Below are 24,635 nucleotides of genomic sequence, written 5' to 3'. Positions count from 1 at the left end.
TTTATTATCCTCCAAACCCTCCAATCCAGAACTCGCCTGTGTTAAAGGAGAGGAGTTAAATGAGGAGAGAGAGGACTAATCCACATTTTAGTAGGGGTACCCCTGACTAAAAATTTTTAGTCTCAAGACTAGTTTTAGCCCCTCTTTAGTCAGGGGTGCTTGGAACTTTAGCCTCTTAAAGAGAGTATTTTTAGTCAGACTAAAATAAGTCCCTTGGATCCAAGCACCCTCTTGGTGTGGCCGGCTCTTCTGTGGCCTCCTCCCGTTCACAATTGACATAAACGAACCATCTATACAAATCAAGCATGCAAAACATGATAATTTTTACTTTGTCCATACAAATAAGATATCCCACTTAAACATACAAGTCGTCAATCAAGCTTCACAAAATAAAAAACACTTCATGAAACAAAGAATGAGCTAACTCATCACGGAAGTCATTCACGATAGGGAGGGAGCCTGGAGCCCCTCACGCACCGAGGGAGGAGCTCGCCATCGTCGCTCTAGAGGAAGGCTCTGTAGAGCCCAAGCCCCGGGAACCCCTCCGACGCTGGCCCTTGCGAGTTGAGGTCGACACCGGCATGGGTAGCAGGGCTGCTTGCCGCCGACTGGGAACTTAATCTTTGGGCCTCTAGAAATAATGCAAGCCTGTAACTAAAATACCTAGAAAGGTGAACTGAATCTTTGGGCCTCTAGAAATAATGCAAGCCTGAAACTGAAATACCTAGAAAGGTGAACTGAATCTTTGGGCCTCTAGAAATAATGCAAGCCTGAAAGTGAAATACCTAGAAAGGTGAACTGAATCTTTGGGCCTCTAGAAATAATGCAAGCCTGAAACTGAAATACCTAAAAGGTGAACTGAATCTTTGGGCCTCTAGAAATAATGCAAGCCTGAAATTGAAATACCTAGAAAGGTGAACTGAATCTTTGGGCCTCTAGAAATAATGCAAGCCTGAAATTGAAATACCTAGAAAGGTGACCTGAATCTTTGGGCCTCTAGAAAGATTTATTACCTCCTCAAGCAGCATCAAACAATTCCATGCGTGCGCCACAAATCTATACCAAGTTTGATCAGGATCTACTTTTCCAAATCAGAATTAGCGCTAGAGCAAGCAAGATCAATGATATGGCCGTGAGACAGAGAAGGAACGAACAAACTCACCCCTCTCGCGACCTCCCTGGTAGATGTGCCGCCGCCGCGCACGACAGATGGAGAAAAACGACTGGTGAAGGGGGAGCGGGGCGACCTTCGAAGGCCGGAGGGAGAGGGCGGCCGGAGTAGGGCGGCGGAGGCCGGAAGGAGAGGGCGGCCGGAGGAGAGAGAGGGCGAGCGGCCCTATGGGGAACAGAGAGGAGTCGTGCGAGAGGGGGGAGCGATCTGGTGCGGGCAGGGGAGATTTTTTTAGTTCTCTTTTATTGGGCCCGAGGATAACTAACCCAATTAGAACCTCTCCACCGGGCTAGTTTTTTAGTTGGGTTAGAGCAAACTAGCTCAAACTAACCCCTCTTGTTTCGATAATTTGAGGCTATTTCAACCCAAACTAGCTCTAACTCAGGGATCCAAACAAAGATGAGTGTTACTGTACATGCTACAGTGTGGACCGTAGCACATTGTTTTTATGGCCATATCACCCCATTGTTTTCTACTGCTGGTTCACTGGGCTACCGTGGTTCGCACTGCTGGTTCACTGGGCTGCCGTGGTTCGCACTCCTCCAGCCTGAGTAGTACTCCCTCCGTTCCTAAATATAAGTCTTCATAAATATTTCACTGTGGACCACATACGGATGTATATAGATGCATTTTATGTGTAGATTCACTCATTTTTCTCCGTATGTGGTCCATAGTGAAATCTCTCCAAAGACTTATATTTAGGAACGGAGGGAGTAGTATAGTACTAGTATATACCGCATCATTCTTTGCTCCTTCTTACTACTCCGACATGTGGGAGAGCCAGCATCCGGGTCGACGTGTCATGCACCAGATTAGAGCATGGAATGGAAAGGGGGCATCACCCCGGTGGGAGCGCCAGTAATTCATGACTATAGTGAGTGGTCATATCACAAGTCTTTCCAGCAGTAACGCGCCGTCAAATCGCACAGCCCCACTCGCTCACCCTCCTCGCCTCTCTGTCAAACCGCCTACCCGAAAACTGCCGCGCATACTGCCCGGGAAAAGCCCCGCCCTCAACTTTTAACTACGCGAAAATAGTTCGAGCTTGTTCGTTCTATATAAATACAGTACTTACTGTATGTTTATTCACCCGTGGGGTTGTTCAATGAATGGAGGGGCGGGGAGCACAAGTGAACAATACCGTAGTACTACTAGTAGTAAGTAGGAGTCGTACAGTAGTCACCTTAAATAGAGAGTTTCTTTTCTTTAATGCCACGTACACAAATTGAAATGCTTGTTGTGGAGAGAAAAAAAGATAATCACTCCACTATATATGGACGCAGGGGCCTGAGCGCTTGCTTTACTAGGGTTGCTCTCTTCATTCTCTCATCCTCTCCAGATATAAACAAGACAGCGGTAGCGACATTTTCTCTCTGCTCACCGCTGGTCACAGATCCGGCCGGATCCCTTCGGCCGGTGTGTGTAGAGGACTAAAAGGTGCATCGTTCACGCGGTCATCGCTGCTGAGGGAGGAAACCCACAGCTGCCGGAGGGGCCCGATCCTCTGCCCGTGCCGTTCTCTCCAACACAGCGCCGGCTCGGGAGGTCCTCCGACCCTTCTTGCTCCCTGCCGTATTGTCCGCAGATCCGACCTGCCGCCGCCGACATCCCGGTGACCCTCAGGTATAAGTTCTTAGAAAGCGGCCTTGCTCTACTGCCCCAGCTCCCCACGTGTCTGCATGTGCATCTTTTTCTACTCCCATCAGCTCTTCCAAAGCCACCTAAATTTTTAGTATTATTAGAGGTAAAGCTACTTCATGCATTCGAATCTAGGGCTTTGTTCAAACAACGAAGAAAGGGGGGAAAGTTGTAGCATGAATCTAGGACTTGATTCAAAGAGGAAATAATATGGTGAAAGTAGTAGAGACCGGATACCCAACCGGTCTCTTGGTTGAAAAGGGAAATAATGGGAAAACGCAGTACAAACTGGATAAGGAACAGATCTATTATTGGTTGAAAAAAGGATAGAAAGTGGCGGCTGGTGGACAAGTCAACAGAGTATGTCCAGGATTAGATTTGCTGCCATCACATAGTAAAAGGTCTACAGGATTAGATTTGCTACCCTCACATAGTAAAAGGTCTCCAGGATTAGATTTGCTGCCCTCACATAGTAAAAAGTCTCCAGGATTAGATTTGCTGCCCTCACATAGTAAAAGGTCTCCAGGATTAGATTTGCTTCCCTCACATAGTACAAGGTCTCCAGGATTAGGTTTGCTGCCCTCACATAGCATGAACAAACTCGGCATCACCACTTTATGCCTCCTTGTAGGTACATTGTGCTGATGCGTCCACTGTCGCATGTCTACCAACCTTTTGCTGTTGTTAATGTAAGGGCTCATGTAAAATTAAGCGATCACACTGTTACCTTAGGGACATGTCTAACCAGTGTTATTGTTAATCTAATGCCTCAAGTGATAAGATGCAATTAAACTGTGTTACAAATGGCACTCCTGCTGTTTTCCCCAGTATGATAAGTAAGTTGCTCCTTTACACTATTGAGTGTCCTGGTGTCCCCACGGTCCCATGCCCTTAAACCAACTCTTTAGCTGTTGTTGATTTACTGTGTCTGGTAAACAAGTAATGCCACCATTAAAGTAATCCCATATTTGAGGAATCTCATTGTTGATCGTAATGCTTCTGGTAAAATGAAGCATTGCTGACGTTTTAAAATTTCTACTATCCCTGCGTGATTGCCATGAACATAATTAAGATGCTTCTTTTCCTTTTGTATATGTTTCGTATATTCTTATTGACCAGCAACTGTTTACTTTCTATCTTTTTGTGTAGATAGGGATATCCATTTCACCTTGTTTCTATTGTGACCTTTTGGTGAAATGCACAAAACACTTTTTTTGAGTGTCTTGTGCAGTTCAACTAAAATGTCACGTGGGCAATATCTCTCAATTTTGGTGGAACTGCACAAAATGGTGATTGGAGTTTCCAAAATCTCCGTCAAGTTCTGCTGGTAATCTCGTGCAACATTTTATTAGCCTTTGCAAGATGGAGCCATCACTGTCACCACAATGGCACTTTATTTTAGTGGAACTACACAAAAGGATAAGAAAATTATAGTTGCACCTTACATGAGCCAGACAGCCAACCTTAATGTTCCTCAATTTTAGTGCAACTACTAAAGAAGAACCTGCCGGCTCACAAGAGCAAGTACTTCTTGCTAGCTGAATGATGCAATCTTTGCTTCATTTCAGGTGAACTGTAGAAAAAGGCGCATGAATTGAATCATGGAACTCCAGGAAGACCTCATCCAAGTAGAGCTGGAGGTTGAGTTCAAGGAGGCCGCTATTAAAGCGAAATCATGCTCTCCCGTCTCCTTGTTTGTGTTGTGCAAACATGTTGTGCAAACAGGAATACTCAACTACAGATGTTGTGACGGTCAAGAGCATTCGCCAAGTTCTTCGATTGTATGACATGGCTAGCCAAGATGGATTTAATCCCGATATTCACTTTATCAAAAGGCTCTAATGGGTTGGTTCTGAATCTTGCAAGCTGGGAATTAGTGAGATGTGTAGGCATCTTTGTTGTAATTATTATTTGAATCTTATTTGTTGGTTCTGAATCTTGCAAGCTAGGAATCAATGAGATGTGTAGGCATCTTTGTTGTACTTATTATTTGGATCTTATTTGTTGGTTCTGAATCTTGCAAGCTGGGAATCAATGAGATGTGTAGGCATCTTTGTTGTACTTATTATTTGGGTCTTATTTGTTGGTTCTGAATCTTGCAAGCTGGGAAACACGGCATGATGATGCAGAGGACAACAACCATAACAAACAGTTCAAACTTGGTAGTATTATCTTTGTAAAAGTGCGACAAATGTGTTGATCGTGTGCGTCCTAAGAATAATAATTCTAATTGTTGTGCATGTTGATCCTGTGGCACTGATAGAACGAGCGAATGCATTGCTTGTTTTAAGTATAAGTTTCTAGTAAAGCTAATTAAATTTAAGTAAAGTGACCACTAACTCCTGTTATTACAGTACCAATACAGACCCACTCGTGAACCGACGTGTGGCCGAGGGTGCATCTTCTGCCGGGCGTGCAGCGGACGAGGGAGGGGTAGTAACTGTTGTCGCCTGTACACACTCAGCTTACTGTTGAATCCAGTTCCCCAAGATCTGAGAAACAAACTGCTGCCGCCTCCTACACACTCGTTCACTCGAAGAGACTCCAATGGCGATTCGAGGGGTGAGCCTGCTGGATATGGACTTCAGCAAGGAGTTCCCCTTTGAGTTCGCCGTTCAGTCCTATGGCTGCACCAAGTTGAATGTGATGTACACCAACGATACGGACTCGGTGAAGCTCTGCCTCGCCTCACTCCTATGGCTGCACCAGGTTCTGGAGCATTCGCCCGTTTCATCGGCAGCGCCGACTGCACCTTCGCTACGGTGGAGAGAAGGAAGAATGCGATGATTCGGCCATCTGGTGCAACAAGCTTGTCGACATCCAGAAGCAATACAAGATCATCAGCAACGGGCAGGAGAAGGACTCCGTGGTTGACCTCGCTGAGACCATCATCGACCCCTGATACGCCAACATGAAAGAAGACGACCTAAACACGTGGGAGGTACCTCTGAATCTAGCCTACATAACCTACGCGGCCAAGGAAGCATACGCATGCTACGACATGTACAGGCAGATCTTGTACATGAGGGCGTGTCCGCTTCCCGTAACCGACGAGTACACGGACAGACGCAGCGTCATGATCAAGCGTGCCAGGAAGGTCTAGATGTTGTACTTTATTTGTTTATAAGCACCTTTATCATCTGAGTGTTTCATGCATTAGCCTATGTGTCGTAATTATCTGTTTTGTCTGAAATATTTCTTTTAAGAACCCATTAACTTGATTGCTTTTTTAGTGGATATTTGCTTATGTATGTAAACTAGTTCACTTGTCAGTAAAAAACCTAGTTCACTCGGCTGCCGTGCTTTAAATATCCTTCCTCCCAACATATTCCCCTCCTTAGGTTGACCCAGCAGATCTCTGAATTTTCTCCCACTTTCTTTTTCGATGTAAACTGAGTTTTCTCCCAGTACTTTCCCCTAGAACCAACTCAACTGTCCCACGTCTAGCCTAAAAATAATAATACCACACGTACTATTAACTCATCAAATTAAAATGATATTTTATTTCATAAGTTGAAAGTTCTTACAAAATAATAATAATAATAGTTTATATATAACTTGGCAGGTTAACTCCTAGTGATTGCGTACATAAGCTTGCAAAGATTTTACTGACGTGCAATCATGTGTTTATGTTTTTATAACATTTCTCCGTCTAGCCCAACATGATATTTTTCACCCAGCCCAGCAAGTCCGCGGATTTCGAGAAAAATGCAAATGGTATTTAAACGGGCTGCATAGATGCTACATCATTGTTTCACCCAGCCCACCAAATGGACTAAAAAACAAATGGACTGGCTGACATGTGGGCCAGTAGGTCGAAGCCTAAGAAGGCGTTGGATTTACATCCAATGGCCGGCATTCTTCTTCAATCTCTCGTCTTCTTCCCCCAGTGCTGCCGGAACCGCCTGCTCCAGCCTTCGGCGTCCAGCGGCGTTGTTTTGCGCTCCTCAGCGAAATGCTACCCCGCCGACGGCCAGGCCATCCCTCCACTCCGCACCTCTTGTTATTCTCTGCCGAGTGTAGGCCCACCCCGCACCCTAACCAGTCAAGTTTCCCACTCCTCTCCGTCTGTGACTCCACTGCCGCGTCTTCCCCATCTCCAGGTCATTCCAGTCTGGGCCTCGCCGTCGTCCACGGCCTCGGTGCGCTCGGCGCGGCGTGGTCAACATACGAGAGTCATCGGAAGAGGACTATACGTGGAGAGCCTGACGGCTGGGACCCACGAGGTCCATGATCGCACGCAAGGAAAGTTCCTCCTTATTACGCACTGTACGTGCATTGTACGTGGGAAGGGCTTCTGTATTTCGTGAAAAAAATATTCCACCCGCTGACAGGTCGGACCCACCAACTATATCTTCGCACGCAAGGAAGTGTCTCCTTATTACGCACCAAAAAATGAATACCCCCTGCTAGCTGGGACCCACCATAGTGGATGGCTGACTTGTGGGCCTACTAAGTTGACGAGGACGGAGGGCTTTGTCAACTTAGTCAATATGAACGATTCTAGCTCCAGTGACCGTACGATGTCCATCCAACGGCCATAGTGCTTATTCAACCTCTGGTCTTCTTGCTCTAGCCGCCCAAAGCAGCGCTGGTCGTGTCGCGTGCTCCTGCCTCTCGTGGTCGGTTGTGATGCCCCGGAGGCCTCACCGCCCCCTACTACTCCCGCCGCTGGCCCAAGGTATCCCTCTACTCACCCACACCCCCTGTTATTCTGCGGCGACGGCAGCCTCACGCCGCAGCCGAACCAGTGAACCCTCGTACTCCTCCCCGCGTGGGCATCCACTGCCGAGTCTTCCTCGGCTCCGTGTCGTCCCCTTCCTAGGCCTTGCCGTCATCCACCGCCTTGGTGCTCTCGGCGCGGCGTGGTCAATGTGGTCAACGACCGACTTCCATCGGAAGAGTACTGCACGTGGAGAGGCTGACAGCTGGGTCCACGGCTACAGCCCAGTTTTTTTGTGATTTGCCAAGTAAGTCGCTTTGTCAGGCCTGTTGGGCTGCAAATTTTTCAAGACGAGGAGAGCTTCATTCGGCTGGCCGAGAAAATGGCCTATCAGTAATGAGAAATGGGATGTACATTTTTAAAACACATCAAACCGGCAATTAGTTTCAAATATCTTTTTTTCATTTCGAGATTTTAAATTACATTAATTTTTATGCATGGAGAATTTGTTGGATTTTATATTGATATACATTTATTTTTAAAAACAGTTTGAATGTGAGTCGAAATTTCAGGATTAAAAATAGTTCGGACCGCACCGAAATATGCAAAATTTCATATAATTTTTTAACTGTGGCCACAATATGGGCTGTAATGCTAACAAAAAGAATATGGGCTCAAAAAAACCTTAAGAATTAGCAAATGAGCTGTAAATTATTAGAAATAATGACAGATGGGATGTATGTTGTTTTCATAGATTTGAGGCTTTTCCTAAAAAAAGGTTGACGCACAAGCAGTGACTGTTGGATGTCCATCGAACGGTCGTCGTGCTTCTTCAATCTCTGCTCTTCCTGCTCCAGCCGCTCAAACAAGCGCCAGCGGGACTGCCTGCTCCTCCCCGCGGCCGGTGTGCTGCCGCGCAGGCCTCACCGCCCCACCATACTCCCATCGTTGGCCTAGTCATCCCTCTACTCACCCACACCGGATGTTATTCTTCGGCGACGGCAGACGAACCAGTAAACCCTCGTACAGTCGTACTCCCCTCCGCGTGGGAAACAACTGCCGAGTCTTCCCTGCCTCCATGTCGTTCCCTTCCTAGGCCTCGCCGTCGTCCACTGCCCTGGTGCTCTCGGCGCGGCCTGGTCAACGTGGTCAACGACCGACATGCATCTGAAGTGGACTGTACGTGGAGAGGCCGACAGCTGGGTCCACGGCCGCACGCAAGGAAATGCCTCCTTATTACGCGCAAAATAATGATTCCTCCACCTGACATCAGGGACCCACCGAAAGGGCCTCTGTATTTCGCGAAAAAAACGTTACCGCCGCTGACAGCTCGGACCCACCAGCTATATCTTCGCACGCAAGGAAGTGCCTCCTTATTACGCACAAAAAAATGAATACTTCCCCTGTTAGCTGGGACCCAGTATAGTGACAGGCTGACTTGTGGGCCTACTAAGTTGACGGGGATAGAGGGCTTTGTCAACTTAGTTAATATGCACGATTCTAGCTCCAGTGACCGTACGATGTCCATCCAACGGCCATAGTGCTTCTTCAACCTCTGGTCTTCTTGCTTCAGCCGCCCAAACCAGCGCCGGTCGTGCCTCGTGCTCCTGCCTCCCGTGGCCGTCTGCGATGCGGCGGAGGCCTCACCGCCCCCTACTACTCCCACCGCTGGCCAGGTCATCCCTCTACTCACCCACACCCCCTATTATTCTGCGGCGACGACAGCCTCACACCGCAGCAAACCAGTGAACCCTCGTGCTCCTCTACGCGTGGGCATCCACTGCCGCGTCTTTCCCGGCTCCGCGTCGTCCCCTTCCTAGGCCTCGCTGTCGTCCACTGCCCTGGTGCTCTCAGCGCGGCGTGGTCAACGTGGTCAAGGAACGGCTTCAACCGGACGTGGACTGTACGTGGAGAGGCTAACAGCTGGGTCCACGGCCGCAGCAAGGAAGTGCCTCCTTATTACGTGCAAAATAATTATTCCTCCACCTGACAGCGGGAACCCACCGGACGGGCCACCGTATTTTGCGAAAAAAAATGTTTCCCCCTGACTGCTGGGACCCACCAGCTACATCTTCGCACGCAAGGAAGTGCGTCTGGGCAAAAAAAATGATTCGGCCCCTGACTGCTGGGACCCACCAGCTACATCTTCGCAGGCAAGAAAGTGCCTGATAGTCGGGACCCACCTGGTCGAAGCGTATGTAGCGTTGTCATTCTGGTCGCGAACGTGTACGTACATATATACTGGTGGATGTAGAGGCGCGCACGTGTCGTAGTAGAGGCGCGTACGTGTCGTAGTAGAGGCGCGCACGTCGCATGTACACGTACGTACAGCGGCCAGGGTGCAAGAAAGAAAATACGGCCACGTATTTGTACATACGGGCGGGGTCTCGAACGCCTACTCGCGCATACGTACGGCCAGGGCTCGTGTACATGGCTGGGTCGGAATGGAGAAACAGCGTCGTCGTTGGGGTTCATGGGGAGGCAACGGAATGCGTCGTGTTCATGGGGAGGCAACGGAATGCGTCGTGTTCATCGGGAGGCAACGGAACGCGTGGGAGCCAACCGGCTGGGTCGGAACGGAATGCGTGGTCGTGTTCATCGGGAGGGCTTGGACGGAACAGGCGATGGAAACGAGGCCTGGCATACCGCACAACGGAGGAAACGGACCACCTACATTTGGAACGGGGTCCTGTTGATCGGGAGGGGTCTGGCGTACCGCAAAACGGAGGAAACGGACCTCCTACGGTCGAAACGGGGGTCCTGTTGATCGGGAGGGTGTGGCGTATCGCAAAACGGACGAAACGGACCTCCTACAGTCGAAACGGGGGTCCTGTTGATCGGGAGGGGTGTGGCGTACCGCAAAACGGACGAAACGGACTTGTGTTGGAGCGTTACGGTCGAAACGAGGGTACTGTTCATCGGGAAGGGTGTGGCGTACCGCAAAACGGGACTCCACGGGATACTGTTCATCTCCACCATCGACCTCCTCCAGCCTCCATGGGCTACCGTCGACCTCCTCCAGCCTCCACGGGCTCCTGTTCATCCAGCCTCCACCGCGCGCTACTCCACCGGCTACTGTTCAACCACCCCTCCACGGGCACCCCTCCACCGTCTACTGTTCATCCAGCCCTCCACACCACGGGGTCATGTTCAACCACCCCTCACGGGCACCCCCCCCCCCACCGTCTACTGTTCATCCAGCCCTCCACCACACCACGGGGTCCTGTTCATCCAGAGGCAACGCCACCGCTCACTGTTCATCCAAACCCTCCCACAACGCTCACTGTTCATCCCAGAGGCAGCATCGATCAGCTTCAGTTAGCAGCAGTAGCGAAGGAATCGCTCGATCGGGTTCAGTTAACAGCCATCGATCGATCGCTCGGGTTCAGTAATGCGTAGCCTGCAGTGCAATCGCTCGGGTTCAGTTAGAGCCCAACGCCTCGCTCGGGTTCAGTTAGAGCCAACGCCTCACACACACGCGCGTACATGTACGAGAGAAACGCGCATCGCTCGGCCCCCGACCTCCCACCGTAACCGGGAACTCGCCGAAATTTTTCTCGCCCTCGCTTCTACCACGGTTTTTTCCGTCATGGACGGCCCAAAGAATGTCATGCAGCTGCGTCTCCGGCCCTCCCAGGACGAAAAGCCCATTTTCTGTCATGATTTTTTGTCATAGAAGTAGGAGCCCACCACATCTATGATGATACCGAGTTTTGTCACAATTATCGTCATAGAAGCGTCATATGTATGACAGGAAAAGATTCCGTTCGGCCCAAAATGTCACGGATGTGTCTTTTTTTAATGTAGTGACACTATGTTTATCTATGTATTCACACATGCATTATGTTTCCGGTTAATACAATTCTAGCATGAATAATAAACATTTATCATGATATGAGGAAATAAATAATAACTTTATTATTGCCTCTAGAACATATTTCCTTCACAAATATAGTCATCCAATATATCGATCTTTATGTCTCGACCATTTCGAGACTCCCCGTCATGTCCGTGATAATATTCGGGACTCCGAACTACCTTCGGTACATCAAAACACATAAACTCATAATATCGATCGTCACCGAACGTTAAGCGTGCGGACCCTACGGGTTCGAGAACTATGTAGACATGACCGAGACACGTCTCCAATCAATAACCAATAGCGGAACCTGGATGCTTATATTGGCTCCTACATATTCTACGAAGATCTTTATCGGTCAAACCGCATAACAACATGTGTTGTTGAGGAGAATAAGACAAAGAGAGTTTACCTTATGTGTTCAACCATAAGCCCCTCCAACCACATCTAGCTCTTTGGCGGAAGAGTAAACTGGTCAAACAAATACCCTGGCGCCATCGAGCATCGCTGGTTACTTCTGTACCCTATTTACTTTTTAGCTCTTCTAAAAACTATAGCACGCTATTTAAAATGTTTGTTCATATGTTTGGACCAAAATCCTTTAGCGCAGGACCTTTTCTAAACGCTATAGCATTGCTATAACGGAGCTGTATTGCGCTATTTAAAACCATGGTTGTTCCCCGCACATCATGAACAGGGAGGCGTTGGGCCGGAATACGGAAGGGGCATAGGCCCAGTTAACCACAGACTTCGGATTTTTCTTCTAGAGAAGCAACCCTTTACGATATGTGGCCCAGTTCGTGAGATGAAATCGATCAGACGGCCAAAAAAGTTCAAACATCAAGATCTAACGGATGAAATCGCTAATTACATGAGAGGGCTGAAGTGGTTCAGTTTTACTATCTTAAAAAATGAATGTCACAACCATCATCAAAGAAGGTAATGGAATGGACGTTTGCCTAGATGGCAACACACAAGACGGCAAAGGGCGCACCGACCCCTAGTCTTTGTTATACTCCCTTTGTTCCTAATATAAGACCTTAGATTATAATATGAACTACTTCCTCTGCAAAGTGAGTGGATATACACTTTAAAATATATTTATATACATCCGTATATAGTCTGTATTGAAATTTCTAAAAGACCTTATATTTAGAAACGGAGGGAGTACATGACTATGATGATGTATCCATTGGCTCAGGCGACACGAGCAATGCAATCGCATAAACCAGTCAAAGTATTATATGCACAATAATTAATTCTGGCACCACATAATAATCTTTTTTAGGACATATAATCTTGTTTAGTTACAATATATGCTGATGATACCCGACACTTTGTTGCATGAATTTAGTTACAATATATTCAACAAGATTTTTTTGACAAATCATCTCCTTTATTCAATCACAATTGTATCATTTACAAGAAAAGGAATAATCTCATCCGGAGGTGAATCCATCGAGATACTAGGAGGAGAGAACTTGGCCAACTTGGCCAATTCATGGGCTACCTGATTACTATATCTAATACATAAATCAAAGAAGACGTGATAAGAGTCTAGCGACATGTAATAATAATCATGGAATATAGCACTTGCCATTGAGCTGGAGAAGCCTTCCTTCAGATCATTAACAAATTCTTCATTGTCGAAGACAACCTCAATCTTGCTACATCCCACTGGTTGTGCTGAATTTAACCCAAATCTCACAGCAGTTGCTTCAGCAGTAAATGAGTCATAGCAAAATTCAGTCTTCCATTTTCTGCAGCTATAAATTTGCCATTATCATCTCCGAGAATTGCACCAACCGTACCATTCAGATTGTCATGATCAAACCCGGCATCTACATTAAGTTCAATATATCCCGACCCGGGCTTATACCAAGCCATCACTCTCCTCTTCGCTTTCGGCTTACATGCGATAACAAAGTTCGCTGCTAGTCCCCGTACTGCCAAATGAATTTGGGCTGATTTAGTTATATGGAACTTGATATGAGAATATTTAATGAACATACATATGCTTTATTATATAGTTATAAGATATTTATAAAATATAATTAGAGTAACAAAATGGTAATGGATTTCACTGAAAAGAGAGAATGAAATGGATTTCACCAGGAAAAAAGAATGAAAATAGATTTTACCGAAAAAAAAGAATGAAAATGGATTGTTACATGCTGAGATACATCTTTCCTATACATGGTTTGCATGTTGAAAGAAATACAAGATAAGTACTACTTAATTAGTTTTAATAATCTTTTAGAAATACACACAAAGTTTTTTTACATGAGTATATAAGTTCTACAGATTTTCATATCGAGCATACATATACTTCTTTTTCAGTGAATAATATATATTACTTTCCTTTTTAGAATCAAAATGAATGTGAAGATTTGTTCAAATCAAATCGTAATGGTGTTAAAAAATTAAATCAAATGGTAACGCCTTGTACATGCGATCGAATTGATATTGCTCCAAGTATTTCATGTTTATTGCAAAGCAACGGTTGCCATGCAAATTACCGTGCCCGCCCCCAGAAAATACAAAGATTACAGATGGGTAAAAGCACGGCGTGGCCATGCATCAAGGCCGCCGGAAGTTAGCCTTGATGGTCTGCACGGTGTGCTGGTCCGTGAGGAGCGTCTTGGCGACGAGGTCGTCGGGGAGCGCCCCGGCGAAGAGCGAGTTGCCGAGGAGCACCAGCCCCGGGTTCTGGCTGCTGAGGGAGGCGTAGAGCGTGGCCGGCGCGGTGCCGTTGTTGTAGAGGAAGTGCACGAGCCCCTGCGGCACGGCGAAGACGTCGCCCTTGCGGAGCACCTTGGCATAGAGCTTGTTGTCCGGGTAGGAGGAGACAAAGCCGAAGTAGACGGAGCCCTCCAGCACCAGCGCCGTCTCCGCCGCCCTCGGGTGGTAGTGCACCGGGAAGACGCCGCCCGGCACGACGTCGAGGCGGACGTGGGACTCGCCCAGCGTGTTCAGGCCCGGGATCTGCACCTGGTTCGCCGTGAACCCGAAGCGCTTGCTCGTCTTGCCGCCCGGCTTGTCCAGGCCGCCGAAGAGGAAGTCCTCCGCCACCACCGCCGCCGGGTCCTTGCACGCCACCCCGTTCTCGTGCACTGCAGGTACGTAAGCGCATGTCACCATGGATGATCACATGGAAATTGAAGAGCTGCCACAAGCACGGCGTTTGTTTTCCGTACCTTTGGACGTGGGGTCGGCGACGCAGAAGTTCTGGAGAGGGTTAGGGTCGAATGCCACAACATGGCCGGAGCCGAGAGCGACGACGGCGAGCGCCAAGAGCAATGTCGCAGCAGCCATGGCGAGCCTTCTGGATCAGCGAAATGTGCAAGGAGCGACGAGTGCAGGGTGTAGACTGTAGACTAGAGAGGCCTCCACTTATATACTAGTAGTATGATGCAGGGACGTTAATGGGCTTCCATGCATGCGCAGGCAATATTTTGGTAGTATATTATATCATACCAATGCGATATTTGCACATTTATGGCCTTCAATTTATAGGAGGGAAACTTATATGAAGAAAGATTTAAAATCCTTAAGTTTTGGAGAATATTCAACTCATTAATTAGCTTTTACAATTGCAAGTCGAATTTTAGGTTCTCAGGGACGTTTTGCGCAATAGGCCGCTAAGACGACGTTTCACCAGCTTGATGGGCCCAACGTGTGCTTACAAGTGGGGCATGGGCTTGTGTGGTGTGATATCACTTATTAATAAAACACCCCTAATTTTTTATTAATAAAACATATTTAAAATTGTTTTTGTTGTTTTTAACTACTAGTCAATGTGTACATGCAATGACGTTAATTTGGAAGTATATTAAGTGTATGCGGATATTAAGTAGAATATTATTTGCGTGTTATTATGTAATTAGCACTATTTTTGGCATGAAATTATTTGCACACTAAACGTGTTGAGCGCTCGACATCGAAGCAGTCTAGATCGTTGGATTGATATGATTTGATTGCCGAGATTAATTGAATCTGCCCTTTGGGTCTTTTTATATTGGTATAGATATAAATATAGATATAGATTTTTTGTTGTTGTTGAGGGAAGTGAGAGCAGTTCCTTGTAGCACGGTTGTTCTATTCCAAAGGGTATCAAATATGTTGTATAATCTTTTTAAAAATGAAGTATGGCTTTATACTCTACTCAATTTTATTTTTCGCTTCTACTCTAATGCTTGCTTTACTTATGAATTAATCCACGTGCTGTACCATGTAGAGATAGCGATGGACAAGGTGACTTTTTGCATATGAATTTTTCATTTACGAAATGGGCGGGCAAAGCTTGCCTCAGTCCTGTTAATTAAAGTGAAAGAGTAGCTCATGATAGAAAACTAAATCAAGACATAATACACAAGCAACCATAGAGGAAGAAGAAGACTAGTATGATTTTCATTGTAATTTTAATTTTTACTAGTCGTTTCACATACAGTCATCTTCTCATTGTACTGGTCGTTTTCCTAGATAATTATTAGTTCTATGATGCCCTTTGGGCGTCTTTCTTCAGAAAAAAGGCCCATTGGTTATTATCCATCAGTGGTAAGTACGTCACAACTGATGGGTGTGCGGCCCATCAAACGTGAACAAGCATATACTGTAGAAAAGGAAAGAATACTGTATGTCGATATATATGTTCATATATGTAAAATAAAAGACAATCCTCTATTTAAAAACATGGTCATGTAAAAAATCATATATTCATGTACGAAATGTTCATACATTTTTGAAAAAAGAGTTCAAAGACTCAAAGGAGAAAACTCCTGAACGCCTGAATTTACGTTCATACAATTTAAACAAAGTTTGCATGCAAAAGGAGAAGTAGAAGACAAACACATAAATAGAAACTGTATAAAAATAAGTAAAATTAAAAATAAGGAAAGTTGAAAAAATGGAAACAAAAAAGTAATAAAACTAGAGGATATAATTAAAAAGAAAAGGAAAGAAAGAAAGAAAGAAATAGAAAAAAACAAAAATGGGCTGGGCCAAGGACAGTCGAGGGTACGCGTTAAGGCCATACCCAATGTAGGACAAGAAAGTACAGCTTCAGGCGGGCGTCCCTATTTCTCGCGTTATGCGAGACGAGAGGTTTCTCTCGTTGAGCGCGCGAGCTGGGCCAGCCCATGAGCGCGGGAGGCCCCAGCCTTTTCTTTTTCTTTTTTTATGTTTCCTTTTTTCTTTTTAAATTTCCTTTTTGTATTTTGTTCATACTTTAAAATATTTTAAATATATATAGGATGAAAAAAGAAACAAAGATAAAACGAAAATAAGAATAACCGGAGAAGAAAATAATAATAAAACAAAACAAAACGAAAAAGCAAAGAAAAAACCGGCTCGACCGCCTCTAGTAAGTCGTGATCGTACACCTAACCCGTAACTGGAAGCTGGCGCAGTGGTTAGCTGCGCGTATGTTCCCCATCTCTACCAGAGTTTGATTCCTGGGCAACGTTCCTTTTCTTCCCCTGTTTTTCAATCTGCACGTGCTAAAATGGGCCAGTCCAACACCGTCTAATTGGATGCGGGAGTTTCCTCTCGACTCGCTTAAGGCGAGAAATAATCGCTATTGCTTCAGCAACACTGTTTACTTGGACGTGATAGTTTCCTCTCGACTCACTTAAGGCGAGGAATAATCGTCGCGGCTTCAGGTGTCGGTTAAAGGCCCTTTGCTACCACACCTTCCCTCGATAGATCCTCCATGGGCCGACCCGTATAAGGCACCAGTGGGAAGCTTCCTTTTCCCGGTTTTGGGGACCTTCTATTTCCCGCTTTTGGGGACCTTCCAGAAGCTTCCTAGCCCGGTTTTGGAAAGCATCTGTTCGTTGTTCTTGTCTTTTGGTTTTTCCAAAACTACTTTGTTTGATTTTATACTGTTTTTTTTCTTTTTCTTCTTTTTTCAAATGCATGGACCTTTTTCAAATTTGTGCATTTAAAAAAAATTCTTGAACTATCTCTCAAATTCGTGAACTTTTTAAAAATTCACAAATTTTAAAAAATCGTGATTTTTTAAGAATCCTTTAATTTTTTTAAAAATTCACAAACTTGTTTTCAAAATCAATGAACTTTTTTCAAATTCCCAAAAAAAATTGAAATCATGAACCTTTTCAAATCCATGAACTTTCCTTGAGCTTGTGAATTGTTTTCCAATTCATGACCCTTATCAATTTTGTATGAAACTTAATTTAATTCCTTTTTTTTGAATTTCACATTTTCTTGAAAAGTAAATGGTGGACCCGTCAACAGTGAGTGGTCAACAGCCGAACGACCAACCAAGGAATTGGGAGAAGTGGTACGTCCGGGGCGATCGCTCGCCTAGTAGTTGGGCCAACCTATTTAGCCGGGGTGCATGAACGTTGTCTCCTCTACCTGGTGACGAAGGCGCTCAGGAGGAGGTCTTGAGAGCAACAAGTTAACGAGCGCTTTTTTGGAAGCCTCGCAACGATTAGCGTTACTTAGCACGCTCTCAGCCACCTGATACGTTCATTTTGCATCATGTTTATCTACTATTATTTATAATGTTTTTATGTACAATAATGCCTTTTGGAATAATTCTAATGCATTTTCTCTTATAATATGTAAGGTTCACATAAAGAGGAAGAATTTCAGCAGCTGGAAATCTGGACCTGAAAAAGTTAAGTCAGGCTACCTATTCTGCACAACTCCAAATGAGCTGAAACTTCACGGGGAATTTTTATGAAATAAATAAGAATTATTGGAATGAATAACTACCATAGGAGCCCACCAGGTGGGCACAGCCCACCTGGGCACGCCAGGTAGCCCAGGCGCACCCTGGTGGGTTGTGCCCTCCTCGGCCATCTCCGGTGCCCATCTTCTGGTATATAAGTCATTTTGACCTAGAAAAATAAGGAGGGGACTTTCGGGGAGGAGCACCGCCATCTCGAGGCGGAACTTGGGCAGGAGCACTTTTTCCCTCCGGCGGAGCGATTCCGCCGGGGGAACCTCCTTCCCGGAGGGGAAAATCATCGTCATCATCATCAACAACAACAACCCTCTCATCTTGGGGAGGCCAATTTTTATCAACATTTTCACCAGCACCATCTCCTCTCAAACCCTAGTTCATTACTTGTGTTTAATCATCGTATCGGAACCTCAGATTGGTACCTATGGGTGACTAGTAGTGTTGATTACATCTTGTTAATCACTATATGATTTATTTGGTGGAAGATTATATGTTCAGATTTATTATGCTATTTAATAGCCCTCTGATGTTTATCACTTGTGAGTAGTTATTTTTGTTTTTGAGGTCACGCGAGAAATCATGTTCCAAGTAATCGTGTGAACTTGATTTGTGTTTGATATTTTCATAATATGTATGTTGTGATTCCCTTACTGGTGTTATGTGAACGTCGACTACATGACACTTCACCATATTTGAGCATAAGGAAATGCATTGTGGAGTACTTATTAGATGATGGGTTGCTAGAGTGACAGAAGCTTAAACCCTAGTTTGTGCGCTACTTCGTAAGGAACCGATTTGGATCCAAAAGTTTAATGTTATGGTTAGATTTTATCTTAATACTTTTCTCGTAGTTGCGGATGCTTACGAGGGGGGGTTAACCATAAGTAGGAGGTTTGTTCAAGTAAGAACAACAGCTAAGCACCGATCCACCCACATATCAAATTATCAAAGTAATGAATACAAATCAAGCCAACATGATGAAATTGACTAGATGAAATTCTCATGTGCCCTAAAGAACACTTTGCTTATTATAAGAAACCGTTTTGGCCTGTCCTTTACCATAAAAGGATTGGGCTATCTTGCTGCATATTATTTGCCGTTACCGTTACGTGCTCGTCACAAATTATCCTGCTACCAAGCTATTTGTTACTTACAATTTCAGCGCTTGCAGATATTACCTTGCTAAAAACTACTTTTCATTTCCTTTTATTCCTTGTTGGATTCGACACTCTTACTTATCGAAAGGACTACGATTGATCCCCTATGCTTATGGGTCATCACCGCCCGCCACGTGTCGCGCTTTGGGCGCTCCCTCCAGATTTTATTTTTTTATTTTTCCGCACACGTTTTTGGTTTTTTAAACGTTTTTTTTCGGTTTCCACCGGTCTTCCTTAACTTTTGGGTCAAAAAAATTGTGCGAAAATAACGCATTTTCTTTTTTCTTTTTTTCACGAGAGTCACGATTTTGCTTCCGCGAAAGGCACGGTTGTGCTTTCGCGACAGTCACGGCCGTGCCTTTCGGAAACGAAAAAAACGTGTTTTTTTGTTTTTTTTCTTCCGCGAGAGGCATGGTTGTGCTTTCGCGAGAATCACGGCTGTGCCTTTCGGAAACAAAAAAAACCGCATTCTCCTTTTTTTTTGCTTCCGCGAGAGTCACAGTTGTGCTTTCGCGAGAGTTACGGCCGTGCCTTTTGAAAATGAAAAAAAATGTGTTTTCTGTTTTCTTTTTCCTTCCGCGGGAGGCACGGTTTTGCTTCCGTGAGAGGCACGGTTGTGCTTTCGCGAGAGTCACGGTTGTGCCTCTCGGAAATAAAAAAACGCGTTTTCTGTTTTCCCCTTTCACGGGAGGCACGATTGTGCTTTCGCGAGAGTCACGGTCATGCCTTTCGGAGAGAAAAAACACATTTTCTGTTTTTTTTTCTTTCGTGAGAGGCACGGTTTTGCTTCTGCGAGAGGCACGGTTGTGCTTTTGCGAGAGTCACGCCCGTGCCTATCGGAAACGAAAAAAACTCGTTTTCTGTTTTTTTTTTCTTCCACAAAAGGCACGGTTTTGCTTCCGCGAAAGGTATGGTTGTGCTTTCGTGAAAGTCACGGGCGTGCCTTTTTCGGAAAGGGAAAAAACCCGTGCTCCCGATTCGGTTTTCTCGTCCGGTTTTTTTTGAAAAAAAAGTTCGTCAAAACTTATCAACATGAGTTCTAGTTTTGAAGATCTCGACGCGAGAAATCCAACGATGAAAATAGTTCGAGAGTTGGACGCATGGTTTAAAAAATAAAATATTTTAAATAAATGAATCTAGGAAAAAAGGGAAAACTCGCAGGTGGCAATAAGTGGCACACATGGAGCGTGCCACTTGTCGCAACCTGGAAAGGTGCGAGTGATTTTTATAACAAATACTTCTTGACTAGTGATTTCGAGAGATCTTGTGCTTCTAATTGACGCGTCAGGCACTGGAGCGCCAAGCGCTCAAGGTCGTTTCAGCTAGGTCGGCCCATTAACACTCTTCACTCACTCCTTACAGGAGCCACCCGGTCTCGCTCGCTCGAGCGCTCGGTTGAACGGTTCAGTTCAAGGTTGGCTTTTGGAAAAAAATGATTTGGTTTTTGCACGAAGTTGAAAAAAAATCATTAAAATGAAAAAAGTTCACAGATTTGGCAAAAAACCATAATTTTTTAAAAAGGTCATGGATTTCAATTTTCTTTTGTGGAATTGAAAAAGAGTTCAAGAAATTCAAAAATTTCACAATTTTAGATTTGAGAAAAGTTCTTAATTTTTTTAATAGAACGGAAAGTATTCAAAAAATTTAAAAAGTTTGTGAACTTGAAATTTTTCATGATTTAAAAAACATAACGAATTTAAGGAGTCAATGAAAATGAAAATAAAGAAGAAAACATGACCGTACTGGACAAAAAACCTGTGAAACACGAAAAGTAGAAGAACCCAACCAAAAAACCCCGTGGAGACCTTCTAGAAAGTTTTGAAAACCATTGCTCGGAGTACATGTTTTGGGGCGGCCCAGTTCGCTAGTGATGGGATCGAGCTTGCGCACAAGTTACAGATAAGGAAGGAAGTGGCGGCTTAGGCGAAAGTCCTAATCTGAGCTTGTGCTCTAATACAATTTTTTTAAAAAAACTTCAATATATTATGTTTTTTTACGAACATTAAGAAATGTTTTGAGTGTTTGGAAATTTTCATCATCATATCACATTTTGGGAAGCCACGGCAAAAAAGATAAAATCAACGCTCCAAAATGTTTTCAAAAGTAGCATCTTCGAAGACCTCCATGAGTGTAGTTCCAAGATAAAACTTTGTAAGCACTCAAAACATTTCTTAATATTTCCAAAAAATGCAGTTTTTTTTAATTTTTTCATATATTTTCGATCTTACTGTTCATCTGGCCGACTGAGCTAAGAAACTCCATGTCCTTATTCTCATATAAGCCTAAATAGTGCGAAGCAACCTGTGGTTCAATGGTTAGAGCGTCTCCAATGCCGACCCTCGAACCTCCTGCAACCGTCCGGGCAGCGCTGTTCGGACCGTGAAATCCATCCAACTCGGTCCTGTATTGGTCCGCAGAGCGGTCCGAACGCGATTTCTCCCGCAAACCGGAGACACACGTGAGGGGGAGATGGGCTTTGCGGAGTCCAGACACGCGGAACGTCGCTCTCCCCCTGGCCCACCCAAAAGGAAAGTGGAGCCCACACTTTTGTAGCATCTCGCACTGTTTCCGCGCCAAAATCCCCCACTCTATTCTTCCATTCCCCGTCGCTCTCCGCCCAATTCCGGCTCATTTCTCCCACCCTCTCCTTCCTTCCGCCACTGACGCATGGAACCGTTGGAGAACCTGTCGGTGATGGAGCTGACGGAGGTGCCAGAGGATCCGAGCATCATGCTCGCCTGGAAGATCAGCTCAGAAATGCGGCCAAATCGCCACGTTAAAGCGAAGGCCTCCAAGGAGGAGAAGCTCAAGAAGCGGTTGGCCGCTGGTGGGCCCGGTGGTGGCGATGGGCGTGGAGGTTGTGGCGAGCGAGGCGGTCGGTGCGACCGTGGCAGACGCTGGTAGATGGGCGCGCTGACAGTACATACAGCGCCCATTTCATATCGAGCATACATATACAGTGCCGACAAGTTTTTTTTACATGAGTATATCTATCTATACCTACTATTAAAGGAAGGTGATATTCTTGATTTCGTCCCACATCTGATCCTACGTTACGTGAAATACATGAGGTGGTACTAATTTGTAGAGCAAAGTTGTGTATCGGCTATTAAAAAGGTTCATATCACCAGAGTTGGGCCTGCGTTCCTCCAGTTGGGCCTTCACACATACGTTGTGATCAAGCCCCTTAGGTTGTTTCAGTTTTGTTTCTCAAAAAAAGGTTGTTTCAGTTTTTTTTTAAGAATCCTACCTTCTCCCGCAAGGGATCGAGCAGGCGATCAAGCTCCTCCCGTTTCCTATGCCCTCCCATAAGTTGTTTCAGTTTTTTTTTTCTAAACAAAAAACCAGTCGTCCAGCTAGGCCTTATGGGCCAGCAGACACGTCTCAGCTTTCAACGGAATAAAAAATCTTCTCAGCTAGCGTAGGCCTGTATATGATGCGTCTTTTTTCGTCAATTGTCCCACCTTGCTCAGTTAAACTGATTACCAACAGTTCATATACTTTCTCAAATGATTGCCATCAGCCGCCTTGGGAAATAAACAGTGAGCTTGTAAAACGGGATTAGCAAAACAGTTTGTGAATTACAATAGAGTTTACTGATTCATAAAGTGTTTGCTGATTCAGAAAATGTTCGTGGATTTCAAAAAAAATGTTCTTCTATTCTAGAATTGTTCACTGATTCAAAATAAAATGCTTAAAAACCATCCGCAATATATAATAATGTTCACAATTTTTTAAAAGTTTATAAATAGTAAAAAATGTCACAATTTTTAAAATATTCCCAAATTCATAAAAATGTTCATGAATGATCAAAGGTATACCCGCGTGAACTTTGAAGAATTAACTGCTGGGATGGATTGAAATATTATGGTATGTTTTTTTAAAATATGTTTCTTGAAATTCGGAATAATTCTTTGAATTACCAAGTTTTTTGACAACCACTTTATTATTTGGAAAATGTGCACATTGCTTTGATTTGTGAATAAATTTAGAAAAAAAGAAACATTTTCATGCATTTGTGAACAAATTTTCAAAATCATGCGATGAGATGTCAAAAAAATGTGGTCATCGTCAATGGAAATTATGATTTTTTTTCTCCCGTTGCAACGCACAGGCTCTTTTGCTAGTAATTTCTAAAGATTTTCATATCAAGCATACATATACTTCTTTTTCAGTGAATAATATATATTACTTTCCTTTTTAGAATCAAAATGAATGTGAAGATTTGTTCAAATCAAATCGTAACGGTGTTAGAAAATTAAATCAAATGGTAACGCCTTGTATATGCGATCGAATTGATATTGCTCCAAGTATTTCATGTTTATTGCAAAGCAACGGTTGCCATGCAAATTACCGTGCCCGCCCCCAAAAAATACAAAGATTACAGATGGGTAAAAGCACGGCGTGGCCACGCATCAAGGCCACCGGAAGTTAGTCTTGATGGTCTGCACGGTGTGCTGGTCCGTGAGGAGCGTCTTGGCGACGAGGTCGTCGGGGAGCGCCCCGGCGAAGAGCGAGTTGCCGAGGAGCACCAGCCCCGGGTTCTGGCTGCTGAGGGAGGCGTAGAGCGTGGCCGGCGTGGTGCCGTTGTTGTAGAGGAAGTGCACGAGCCCCTGCGGCACGGCGAAGACGTCGCCCTTGCGGAGCACCTTGGCATAGAGCTTGTTGTCCGGGTAGGAGGAGACGAAGCCGAAGTAGACGGAGCCCTCCAGCACCAGCGCCGTCTCCGCCGCCCTCGGGTGGTAGTGCACCGGGAAGACGCCGCCCGGCACGACGTCGAGGCGGACGTGGGACTCGCCCAGCGTGTTCAGGCCCGGGATCTGCACCTGGTTTGCCGTGAACCCGAAGCGCTTGCTCGTCTTGCCGCCCGGCTTGTCCAGGCCGCCGAAGAGGAAGTCCTCCGCCACCACCGCCGCCGGGTCCTTGCACGCCACCCCGTTCTCGTGCACTGCAGGTACGTACGCGCATATCACCATGGATGATCACATGGAAATTGAAGAGCTGCCACAAGCACGGCGTTTGTTTTCCGTACCTTTGGACGTGGGGTCGGCGACGCAGAAGTCCTGGAGAGGGTTAGGGTCGAAAGCCACGACATGGCCGGAGCCGAGAGCGACGACAGCGAGCGCCAAGAGCAATGTCGCAGCAGCCATGGCGAGCCTTCTGGATCAGCGAAATGTGCAAGGAGCGACGAGTGCAGGGTGTAGACTGTAGACTAGAGAGGCCTCCACTTATATACTAGTAGTATGATGCAGGGACGATTAATGGGCTTCCATGCATGCGCAGGCAATATTTTGGTAGTATATTATATCATACCAATGTGATATTCGCACATTTATGGCCTTCAATTTATAGGAGGAAACTTATATGAAAAAAGATTTAAAATCCTTAAGTTTTGGAGAATATTCAACTCATTAATTAGCTTTTACAATTGCAAG

General features: G+C 45.2%; 2 protein-coding genes across 2 annotated transcripts; both read right to left on the bottom strand.

Annotated features, from left to right (window-relative positions):
* Nucleotides 1–13,787: 13,787 nt before the first annotated feature.
* Nucleotides 13,788–14,735, bottom strand: LOC125532221 (germin-like protein 5-1). Its single transcript, XM_048696361.2, has 2 exons — nucleotides 14,529–14,735; nucleotides 13,788–14,444 (listed from the first exon to the last, which is right to left on the bottom strand). Exons 1-2 carry the CDS (start codon nucleotides 14,644–14,646, stop codon nucleotides 13,912–13,914), a joined length of 651 nt encoding a protein of 216 aa, XP_048552318.2. The 5' UTR covers nucleotides 14,647–14,735; the 3' UTR covers nucleotides 13,788–13,911.
* Nucleotides 14,736–23,483: 8,748 nt separating this feature from the next.
* Nucleotides 23,484–24,405, bottom strand: LOC147960896 (germin-like protein 5-1). Its single transcript, XM_087535908.1, has 2 exons — nucleotides 24,233–24,405; nucleotides 23,484–24,148 (listed from the first exon to the last, which is right to left on the bottom strand). Exons 1-2 carry the CDS (start codon nucleotides 24,348–24,350, stop codon nucleotides 23,616–23,618), a joined length of 651 nt encoding a protein of 216 aa, XP_087392034.1. The 5' UTR covers nucleotides 24,351–24,405; the 3' UTR covers nucleotides 23,484–23,615.
* Nucleotides 24,406–24,635: the final 230 nt, after the last annotated feature.

Source organism: Triticum urartu, chromosome 7A, assembly GCF_056163025.1.
Source record: "Triticum urartu cultivar PI428250 chromosome 7A, HENAU_Tu73, whole genome shotgun sequence".
NCBI lineage: Eukaryota > Viridiplantae > Streptophyta > Magnoliopsida > Poales > Poaceae > Triticum > Triticum urartu.
This window is presented reverse-complemented; position numbering and strand designations above follow the sequence as displayed.